The sequence below is a fragment of the Aethalodelphis obliquidens genome, unplaced genomic scaffold (assembly GCF_003676395.1).
Source record: "Aethalodelphis obliquidens isolate GAN/ISIS:26980383/991018 unplaced genomic scaffold, ASM367639v1 scaffold81, whole genome shotgun sequence".
Taxonomy (NCBI): Eukaryota; Metazoa; Chordata; class Mammalia; order Artiodactyla; family Delphinidae; genus Aethalodelphis; species Aethalodelphis obliquidens.
Window position 1 is genome coordinate 918,151 of NW_020838025.1, and position 11,607 is coordinate 929,757.

At 39.7% G+C, this 11,607-nt stretch overlaps 1 protein-coding gene across 2 annotated transcripts in view; it reads left to right on the plus strand.

Annotated features, from left to right (window-relative positions):
• The first annotated feature begins 4,487 nt into the window (after positions 1-4,487).
• The window catches only part of DHX36 (DEAH-box helicase 36), a 59,941-nt gene continuing 52,821 nt past the window's right edge, over positions 4,488-11,607 (plus strand). The window contains exons 1-2 of one of the 2 annotated variants that reach the window (XM_027092786.1): positions 4,710-4,820; positions 7,490-7,569. Coding sequence is in view for 1 of the 2 variants with exons in the window: in XM_027092785.1 (XP_026948586.1) it covers positions 4,563-4,820 (258 nt within the window). In the remaining variant the exon portion in view is untranslated. Of the gene's footprint in view, positions 4,821-7,489; positions 7,570-11,607 lie in introns of both variants that reach the window. The other variant, XM_027092785.1, reaches the window with a different exon arrangement.

Genomic DNA, 11,607 nt, shown 5'->3' on the forward strand with positions numbered 1-11,607 from the left:
AAATGGCCAGATCAATCTGATATTATAAATCAACAGCATTAAACGTCTGTTATAAAAGCCAAAGTTGAATTGAATATTCTAATAATGCTTTGTAAAAGACAGGTTTTGATATATTAAATTTAGATGTATAATTTTATAAAAAAGAAAAGTGATTTTGCTGCTTAAAGTATAATTTCTGGCAGCAAGAAAATTAAAAACAATCATAATAAAACTGAACAAAATAATAAAGAGAAATCCTTTATAACTGCACAGCACTTTGAGTGGAGAGGAGATGATGAAAAACAAGATTTAAAGAATACAAGAATTGGATTGGAAGACAGTAATACCCATTTTCTCTCCTGTGTTCCATTTTATTTTCACTGGACTTGGGCCTATTCTGGGGGAATTGAAAAACAAACAAACAAAAAACCTAGGATATTGTATCCCCATTTAACTGTCCTTGGTTGTTGAATTAACTGTATAATGGATACACTTAAAAGTTCAGACGTATTCATACAATACCAGGATTATTTACCGCAAAGCCACAGACTTTGGCATCACATTACTAACCTGTAACAGTTCAAACTTCAAGGCAACAGTAGTGAATCTACAAGAAAACTCTACAGAGGGCTATGCCTAAGCATGAACAGCTTCTACCAATCCCTGTTACGAGAGGGGATGGTTCAGCTACACCGGTATAAAGTCTACTTTCTCTTTAATGTGATTACAATTGTAAAAATGCATTCTGGTATAGGACATACCCTTATAGATATTTTGTGCTATATTTAAATATCTTACCTTTGCATTGTTATATTGTTATTATTAATAAATGCTCTATTTCATATAGTTTATCTCTTTTCTCTACAAATTGATGTATCTGAAAACAAAAACTATTTACCTAATAAAAATATCACCATCTGGTGGTGACTTTTATAAACTGAAAACACATAATCCCTAAGATTTCCCCAAATATAAACACGTATTACATAATCCCAAAGACTTCCAAGAATTATGACTGAGGCAACCATTTTGAAGACAGCGAATATCACAGTATTACTTGGAATATAATTTAAAAAAAGGCTTGGTTATGCATTACTTGGAAGCTTTTTCTCAACATAGTTCTGTAGTATTGGATTTCATAAATAGATTTTCTCTTAATTTCTTATACTATTCAGCTACTCTCATTCATGTACTCATCATAATATTTAATGAATGCCTATTTCATGCTAAAACTAGCTCTAGGTACACAGGATTATAACTGTAAACAAAACCAAAACAAACATATATACTGTGAACGGACTGTTAGCACACAGTCCACACGATACTCCCCTCACTTCTGACACCACGTGCAAGTTCAGGGTGTTCCCTAAGCCACTCTCAATGTTAATAATTCACTAGAAGAACTCACAGAACTCCTTGAAAGTTGTATACTCACAGTTATGGTATATTACAAGGAAAGGATATGTATCAAAATCAGCCAAGAGAAGAAGCACATACAGCAGAATCCAGAAAAAAGGCCTAAGTGTGGAGCTTCTGTTTTCCTCTCCCCGTGGAGTCAGGAACAGCAGTACTTCCCTAGCATCAATGTGTGACAAAACGCATAGAGTACTGCCAACAAGGAACAACTCTTGGTGTCCCATCTTTAATGGGGCTTCATCATGGTAGGAGTAGGGTAAGCATGGTTGAATGCTCACAAGAGTGATCTCAGTATCCAGCTCCTCAGAAGGTCAAGCTTATATGGAACGAATAACTCAAAGCCTCCACCCTAAATCATATTGTTACTGTCTGGCTGGTCCAAGGCCTCCAAACAAACAAAGTCACTCCTATCGGGCATAACATTCCAAGGGTTTAGAGATTACCTCCTCAGAAGGGCAAAGGCCAGCCCTCTCTTTGGATAGGATTAAGTTCTTCACTACACATATGTAATGTATATACATATATATGTATATGTGTATGTGTGTGTATACATCTCAGGTAATGCTAAGTATTTTGACAGGAAATAGGCACCAGAGATAATAAAAATGAAAAGAAGAAAAATTAGACTAAAGGGATAATGACAGGAGGAGTGCTTTTTCAAATATTTTAGTGAGGAAAGGCTTCCCTGATTAAAGTAACATTTCATCAGAGACACAAGTCCAAGATCAAGGTGTTGACTGATTTGGCTCCTGGTAAGAGCTCTCTTCTTGGCTTGTAGACAGCCTCTGTCCTCACATGGCCTTCCTTCAGAGGGAAGACAGCAAGCTCTTGTGTCTTTTCTTTTAAAACATTCAAACAGTCCATGCTATTTCCTTCTCATTTTGTCCCTACCATCTCCAGTATGACTACCCAGTCTTTCTTACTGAACAGTTCACATACTTGTCATATCAGGCGTGCCCAATGGGTACATTTATTGGAACTATTCATTCCTATAATATTAATATTTGCCAGAACTCCCAAAATGTATAATCTCAGTCTGCTCTCTCTGAGTCTTTAACTCATATAACCAACTGCTTTCTAGACATCTCAATTTGTATGTTTTACAGGCACCTCAAACTCTACAAGTGTTAATTATACACATTAACTCAACCCTCCCCCAACCCCACCCCCCAAAATCTTCCTCGTCCTATGTTCCTCATATCTCAGGATATGGTACCTTTCTATTAGGTCATCTTTCAAATCTTAAACTTGGGAGCCATCTGACCCTTTCCTCTAATTCTCTACATCCAATGAATCATTAAATCTTGACAATTATTTTTCCTAGCAACTCAATTCCAGTCCTTCCTATATTCTATCTTGCTCTGTCATCTCATTTTGTCTCCCCTACACCACAGCCTGTTAACTAGTCTCTCTACATCCACTCTTGCCTCCTCCATTCCTTTCTACTCAAAGCAGTCAAAGTAATCACTCCCCTACTTAAAATGTATTATTGTTCTTTCTGTGGCATGTAAGATCTTTTATGGTCAGGCTCCTTTCTACCCCTTTGGCCTTCACCACCAGTCTCTTTAAGTTTCAGTGTGGAATTTTCCCACTCCTCAACATTTTATCATCTTTCTTCAAGCACATCATTCCCTCCACCTGTAATAATCTCTTCCCTCCCCATCAGTTTAGCTAAAGTCTACTTATCTCAGTCACTGCTTACCCTCTCATTCCTTAGAAAGAACCTGACTCCAAAATTAAATTCTTTTTGCTGTAACATCTCATGGCTGTTGCGAAGGGGTACTTTTTCCTCTACCCTCCCATGTTTAGTTCTTGGAGACTTGCAGACTAAACTGACAAAAACAGATTAGCAAGAGATAAAACAGATATAATCATGTATCTATGGGAGTTCACAGAAAAATGTGACTCGAGGCAGTGGTTAGAACTTGGGGCTTATATACCATCTTTTAAGGAAGGGAAGGAGGAGAATGGTATTTATGGGAAAACAAATGACTTTTGGGAAAGATAAATGAGCTCTTATGAGAGTAGATGGAAAATATGTTGGTTTTGTTATAAAGTCTTTTTAGGTGTGGTGCTGATTTGCAGTCTCCCATGACAAAAGTCAGTCTTCCCTGGTTCCTCTCCCAAGGAAGGGATTTATGGCAAGAGTTCTTCTGAGTTCTTTTGAGAGGCTCTGTTTTTAGGCAGATAAGAGATTTCAGGAACTCAAATGCCTCTGCTCAAAATAATTTGTCTGCCACAGAGATGCATTCTGGAACCCTTCATATGGCATTTTCCTTCCTTAACTCACAACACACATTTCTTTAGCCTTTATCTTCTCCTCAAGACTGTAAGCAAATAAAAGCTGATGCCAATCTTCTCTTGTTCAGTGAGTATTCCCAGCACCTTTAAATCAGTCACATGTGTAAATGAACTAGATATTCCCTGGTAAACTTGCCAGCCTATGTGGAGCAGACACTTGATTATACAAGAATAGCCTGTGCTAATCAACAATAGACGGCTTCACATGAACATAGGAATCTTCAGCTGCTGTTTTATTTACATTGCCTAAGTGCTCTGCACTGAATTTGGGCAGATAGGCTCATCTTATGCCTTTGGATAAAGGTGGTAAACGACGATAACCCTTTAAAAGAGGCAGGGACATTTTTATACTTATAGATTTGAAACAGATGCTAGGCTGTTTTCATGACATAACCACGAGTTAAAAAAAAAAGAAAAAAAAAGGAATTCATTTCATTTTTTTTAAGGACTTTAGGAGACAAAGCATTCGATCCACAGGTTCTTTTACTGTGCCAATCGACGTTTACAGGGCCTACTGGGAAGCAAACTCCGGATTTTACCGTGAGAAATAAAGTAAAACCCAAAACCCGTTTCCTCACATGCTGGGCGTCGGGAAAGAAAACCTGTGCGTCTCCTGCTGGCTCTGCCTCCAAAGGTACAAACGTAAACAATTGAGGGCACACCAAAGATTTCACCTGATCCAACCCAGGGAGCTCCAGGGCCTACGGCCCGTGACGTCACCGGAAACGTCTGCTTGTGACGCTCAACGTCCCTCCCTCTTGAACGCGGCGCCGGAAGCAAAACGGAAGTGGACGCGGACCCGCCTCCGGACCCGGTCGCCATTTCTAGGGGTTGCAGGTTCTCACGAGTTTTGGCCTGCTGGGACAATGAGCTATGACTACCATCAGAACTGGGGCCGCGATGGCGGGGGCCGCGATGGCGGGTCCCGCAGCTCCGGCGGGGGTTACGGAGGAAGCTATGGAGGGGGCCACGGAGGGAATCGAGGCTCCGGAGGTGGCGGCGGCGGAGGAGGGGGTGGTCGAGGCGGCCGAGGCCGACATCCCGGGCACCTGAAAGGCCGCGAAATCGGCTTGTGGTACGCAAAGAAACAAGGCCAGAAGAACAAGGAAGCGGAGAGGCAGGAGGTAATCTGAGACTCGGTAGTGGAGGGGGATGAAAGCGGACAGGTTTTCTTTTCCATCCTTCGACCCCTAACTTTTTCTTTCCTTTTCGGTTTTTTAACTGGTGCATGTGCTTTGTGAAGTGCAAGTGTTGAAGCTTCCAGTAGTGGATATTAATAGCGGTGAACGTTAGCCATGCGCATCTGACCTGAAGCAGTTGGGATTTATGCGAGTGTATACTTTGCTTAAAAGACGTGAGAACTGGGGACAAAACAAATGTTAAATTCAGGGTCCATCCGAAATTAACTTTTGGGGGGTGTCACTGTCATAGTATATCTGGCTACCCTTTCCCTTAATATAATTAATGTCACTTTAAGTTCTTTGCCTGATGAGCTGTAAAATTACGGTTGTATACATTAGACACTGGTTTGCGCGGAACAAAAACTATCAAGCACTATTTTTGTAGCTCCTTCAGAAGAGTACTCCAGCTTCCACTTAGTATTAAAATAGGCACACAGGTTTTTTGTTTTTACGTTGGGCGTTGGGCTATGGAGGTTTCTGCTGATGAGCAGCTCCTCTTTGAGAAGGAAACCTAGGATCCTAGAAGTGGAAGAAATTTCAAGAGATGATTTGGCTTAGTCCCTTGTCTTCAGGTTGGTAATTGTCCATTTGATTTGTATCCTGAAGACTTGTAGTAAAGGAAACAAAGTTCCCTGAGTGGCCTGTTCTAATAGTTATATATGTGATTAAACTGAAGTTTTCTTAATATAAGCTTTATAAAAGCTTTTTACTGACTTTAAAAGCATCTTTCATATTAGATACAGAGTAATTGAATCACCATTTAGGCTTCTGTTTTTAAATCATTCCATTTCTTTACTTTTCTTTTATCCATGTCATTTTTGTTGAATTGGGGGGGGCGTTATCTGTTTATCTTCACAACTTATATTCTTTAAATATATATATATTTCTTCAATAACTAAAAATTAACTTGTTCATTGAGCAAACTTTTTTTTTAAAGGGAAGCACATCTAAGTCATCTTGAAATTGTAAGAATAATTGAGTGATTAGTACAGAGTAACTTCCTAAGAATTCTTTATCAAATTTTATTTACCCGTTTTTTCACACAAGGTTTTTTGCATGTTGCTATGGGGGTCTGAAGAAGTATGATATTCAGGGAGCTTACAGTTTAGTTGGAAAAAGTAAGAACTAAACAGACGAAACATTAAGTAAATCAGGAAAAATTCTTCATTATTATTTCCATCTGAAGCCGGTTGTGCAGTGGGTCATTATGAATTAAACTCTTGATTTCCACCACCTCCCCAAACCTCCATTTTAGTAAAAGTCACTACCATTTATTCACTTGCCAAGGCCAAAATGAGATTTATTTTTGATTCTTCTCTTTCATTTCAGCAAGTCTGTTTTCTCTTCCTTTTTAATATATCTCAAATCTAACTACTTATTTCCACAGTAATTACCATAGATCAAGCCACCATTTTGTTGTCTGTCCATGGCTCTTAACTGGTCTCCTATTTCTACTCCTCGTTAAGTCTGTCTTTTGTAGAGCCTTAGATCATCTCATTCTCTAGCTCACAATTTGAAAGCCAAGTCAGTTCCGTCTCAGTCTCATATGTTTCAGTGCATCCTAACATGTTTTCCAGGAATCTTGGCAATTTAGTTTCTACATATCAGGTTTCCCTCTATGTACTTACCTTTCTGAGCCTATGTTCCCAAGATGTAATTAAAGCTTTTGTAATCATACTTTTATTTTTGCTTTTTTATTGTAGTTCTCATATCATTCTCTAAAATGTATGTCTCCATTTTCTCTACTAAATATGATCATATTTCAGTAATTGGCTCATCCTGCCTCTTTCTTTGATCACGTTCAAGCCCTTTGTGATCGCTTCCCAGTCAGAATTTCCACAGCTTTTACTTTTTAAGTAATACCTGTGTTTACAAAGTGACTGCATTCTAAGGATGCACGCTTATTCTTTCAACAGATATGTTTTAGGATCTAATATATTTGAAACAGTATCATAGGCACTGTGTTAATAAGCTAGATATAGTACCTACCCTACAGAAATTGTGGTGTGTTAGGCACTATAGGGCGGTTAGAATACAATGTTAAAGAATTATAATAAGGAGGATGTGGGCTTATCCCCTAACTCAAATTAGGAAGAGCCTAGAAGATTTCCCAGAAGAGGTAACCCTTAAGCTGAAACTTGAAAGATAGCAAAGTATGTCTGTGTTTGTGATTTGGGGGCTTGGAAAGGGATTTATAGGACGAGGCAGCAGCATGTGCCACAACCTAGAGGTCAGGAAGACCACGTTCAAGGAACTGAGAAGGGGGTAGAGCAGTGGCTTTTACACTTTTGGCCGTTTCCCACAAAAAGGGATATATTTTAATTTGCAACCCAGTGCACACACGTGTGTAAGTGAACAAAAAGTTCATGAAATAATGTTTAATTACCTGTACATTGCCCTGGGGCTTTTGTTCTTGTTGTTTGTACCTTTCTGCTTTTTTTTAAAATTAATGTTGGTCATGATCCTTTAATTTTACAGATCGCAGTATGAAAGCTCCTGGACTAGAAAATAAGCAGGGCTTTGAAATTCTTTCCCTTAAGAACTCTGGCAAGTCATTAAAGCGTTTCAAGCAAAACATGAAATGATTGGATTTGTGTTTAAATTCACCCTAGGTAGCAGCATAAAGAATGGATTGAAAAAGAGGCAATCCTGGGACCGGGAGACCAGTTAAGTAGCTCTTGCAGTAATTAAGGTGAGAAATGACAGCTTGAATTAGGACATTGCTAGTGGAGATGGAGGGAAGCGGACAGCTTAAAGTGATTTAGGAGGTAGACTCAAAATGATTTTATCTGGAGGGAAGGGGAAGGCAGGTGTGAATGCATGACACTAATGACTATATAAAGAATTGGCTTGATGGGGCTTCCCTGGTGGCACAGTGGTTGAGAGTCCGCCTGCCGATGCAGGGGACACGGGTTCCTGCCTCGGTCTCGGAAGATCCCACATGGCACGGAGCGGCTGGGCCCGTGAGCCATGGCTGCTGAGCCTGCCCGTCCAGAGCCTGTGCTCCTCAATGGGAGAGGCCACAACAGTGAGAGGCCCGCGTACTGGAAAAAAAAAAAAGAATTGGCTTGATGGAGGAAGACAATGGACTCAGCTTAAGCACACTGAGTGTGATATTATAGGGCATACAAGTGGTGATTTCAAGGAAGTTTAAGGCTGTGTGGACCTGACGCCTAGAGAAATCTAGACTGCAGGTGAACATTTGACAGTTTGTGGGCCTATGGATAGTAGTTGTAATATAGAAGTGAATGAGAAGAGGAGTGGGTGCAGGCCTGAACTCTGTAGACCATTGCTTCTCAAACCTGAATCACCTGGCATCTTGTAGCAATGTAGAACTGGGGTGGGTCCAGAGATTCAACTTTTCTCACAGGCTCCCGGATGATGTCAGTACTGCTGGTCTGCAGAGCACTCGGGCTGTACAATGTAGAACAAGAAAATTGAAAGTATGGACTGAGGAAGAGAAGCTTGAAAGAATCTAGGAAGGAACAGCCAGAGAAGAGAAAAATAAGGAGATGGATGTTGTTTTGGAATCCAGGAGTATCGTTTAGGGAGAAAAGAGTATATGAAAAAGGGAAAGTAATCAATAGTGGCAAACACTGCACTGATACCAAGTGAGGTAAGAGTTCAGAGTGTCTTGGATTTAGCAACAGGGTAATTGGTAACCTTGATGAGAGCCCTTTTTGTGGAGTGGTGGAAGTAAAAACCAGATTACACTGGAGTGGCGAGAGAAGGAGAGAGGAAGAAATGGGGGTACCTCCAGGCAGTTCTCCTGTGAGAAGGAGGAGGAGAAGTAGGGGTGGGAGAATTCAAGACAGGATTTTTGTTTTTATTGTTTTAAAAGTGAAGAGATTTGACTGTGTTCAAGTTCACATACTGATGGTAAGGAGCCAGTGGAGAGGAAAAGTAAATATATCAAAGAAGACTAAATTATCATGCAGTAGTAGTAGACAGCCCACAGATCTTAATGGCTTATAACAACAAAGGTTTGTTTTCTACTCACATTACTTGACTGTTGGAGTTCGCTAGAGTTCTCATGAGAATGAAGTCCATATAGCCCCCCACCCATCTGGAGCATAACTGGTTTTGGTGGCAGCAGGGAGGGATACAGTAAATCGCCCCTGATTCCTAGAAATTCCCATTCACATGGCCATTGGAAATGCACTTCTGCCTTATATCTGTGAAGAAGCAAACCAGAATATTGATGTACAGCCTAAAGACTACTAGAGAGAAAGAGATCTAGGAAAGGAAGATAAATCTTAATCGGAGATAGCCCTGAGGAGGTGGAAGGAAGGCTGCAGGGCTTAAGTGGAGAGATTAACTTTAACTAGGAAAATGTATTCCTCTTCCATTTTAACAGGAAAGAAGGTAGCAAAGGATGGGTTCTGATACAGGTGGGTTTGGGTTTGGTGGCAAGCGATTGAGGACTTTTCCTTTGGGTTTTGTTTCCTTTATGAAATATCGTGTGTAAAATGTCAAGGGTGAACGGGAAAGTGGTATCGGTGTGTTACAGAGAATGGAGAAAGTTTGAAGCAGTTACAGATAATTAGAAGCTGATGAGAAAGACAATTTGCTGGATGTAATTGAGGGTCTCCTTTGCTAGGAATTTCCAGTTAGAAGCAGAAAGAATATTTGAAGATGTCCAAAAGGGGGGAAAATAATAAAAAAATCAAATGCCTTGATAAAATAAAAGTCGTGAACCATAAAATGTGTGTCTGAGATTCTTCAGGCGGGATGAGGTAAAGTGAAGGATGATGGAACTGGAAAAAGGTTAGGAGGGAGGTAACCTACAGAGAATCAGGCTAGATCCAGGTTTGGAATTTCAGCATTCCTAAATTCACTGCCCACAGCCTTTGGGGGCTCATTGTGCAGAGAACCACGTTGAAAATATATTTTTTAAAGTGTATATTATGTTTTTATTAAAAAGTATAAAATTTTCAGGGGCTATTGCAGTTTTCAGTCATCCCACCTTTTTCTGGATATCTAAAATTCATTTAACAAGGTGAGGAGGAGAACTTTGTTCTGCTAGTAGAGGTAAAAGCTTCAAAATGTGAAGTTCTCTTTGGTTGAAGAAATGCGTTAGTGTGAATGAGTTTCATTGGGAAAGCAATCAGTCTTAAATTACTTAATCTTTGCCATTTTGAAGGTGAATGAAAGAAACTATGGCTATGAACCCTTGAGGTGTTTGGAAGGGGTGTAAAAATTAAGGAACCTGTGCTTAAGGATGACTTTATGTCCTGGGGCTTCCTTTTCGGTGGAGGCTTTCATCAAAGTATTGCTGAGGATTCTTAAATTTCTAAGGGCCAAGAAAAAACACAGTAATCAATAACTATCTTATGTAAGTACACAGAGCAGTAAATGTTAATACGTACTGAAGACCTACAGAATTTAAAGCGTAGGGCAAAAGTGTTTTAATAATGATCCTCTGTGTTGGGGGTCCCCAAGACCACCCTCAGGTCTGAAATTTACTGGAAGCAGTCATAAATCTCTGAAAAGCTGGTGTACTCACAGTAGCTGTTCTTAACAGCAAATTATTACAGATTAAAATTGGCAGAGGTAAAGGTGCATACGGTAGAGTCCAGGAGAAACCAGGTGCAAGCTTCCAGTCCTAGTAGAGAAGGCATATTCTATACTACGGAGAAAAGATACATTAGTCTAATTTATTAACCATTTTAAAAAGATTTCTATGTAGTACAATTATTAAAAAGCAAAAAAATTTGGACTTTATTTTTTGAATTTTTCAAATTTATTTTTTATACAGCAGATTCTTATTACTTACCTGTTTTATACATATTAGTGTATATATGTCAATCCCAGTCTCCCAATTCACCCCATCACCACCACCACCCCTGCCACTTTCCCCCCTTGGTGTCTGTGCGTTTGTTCTCCACATCTGTGTCTCTATTTCTGCCCTGCAAACTGGTTCATCTGTACCGTTTTTCTAGGTTCCACATATATGCGTTAATATACGATATTTGGTTTTCTCTTTCTTTTACTTTTTTTTTTAAACATCTTTATTGGAGTATAATTGCTTTACAATGCTGTGTTAGTTTCTGATTTATAACATAGTGAATCGGCTATACATTTATATATATATCCCCATATCTTCTCCCTCTGGCGTCTCCCTCCCACCCTCCCTATCCCACCCCTCTAGGTGGTCACAAAGCACCCAGCTAGCTGATCTCTCTGTGCTGTGCAGCTGCTTCCCACTAGCTAGCTATTTTACATTTGGTACTATATATAAGTCCATGCCACTCTCTCACTTCATCCCAGCTTACCCTTCCCCCTCCCCATGTCCTCAAGTCCATTGTGTACATCTGTGTCTTTATTCCTGTCCTGTCCCTAGGTTCTTCAGAACCATTTTTTTTCTTTAGATTCCGTATATATGTGTTAGCATACGGTATTTGTTTTTCTCTTTCTGACTTACTTCACTCTGTATGACAGATTCTAGGTCCATCCACCTCACTACAAATAACTCAGTTTCGTTTCTTTTTATGTCTGAGTAATATTCTATCGTATATAGGTGCCACATCTTCTTTATCCATTCATCTGTCTGTGGACGTTTAGATTGCTTCCATGTCCTGGCTATTGTAAATAGAGCTGCAATGAACATTGTGGTACATGACTTTTTGAATTATGGTTTTCTCAGGGTATATGCCCAGTAGTGGGATTGCTGGGTCGTATGGTAGTTCTAGTTTTAGTTTTTTAAGGAACCTCCATACTGTTCTCCATA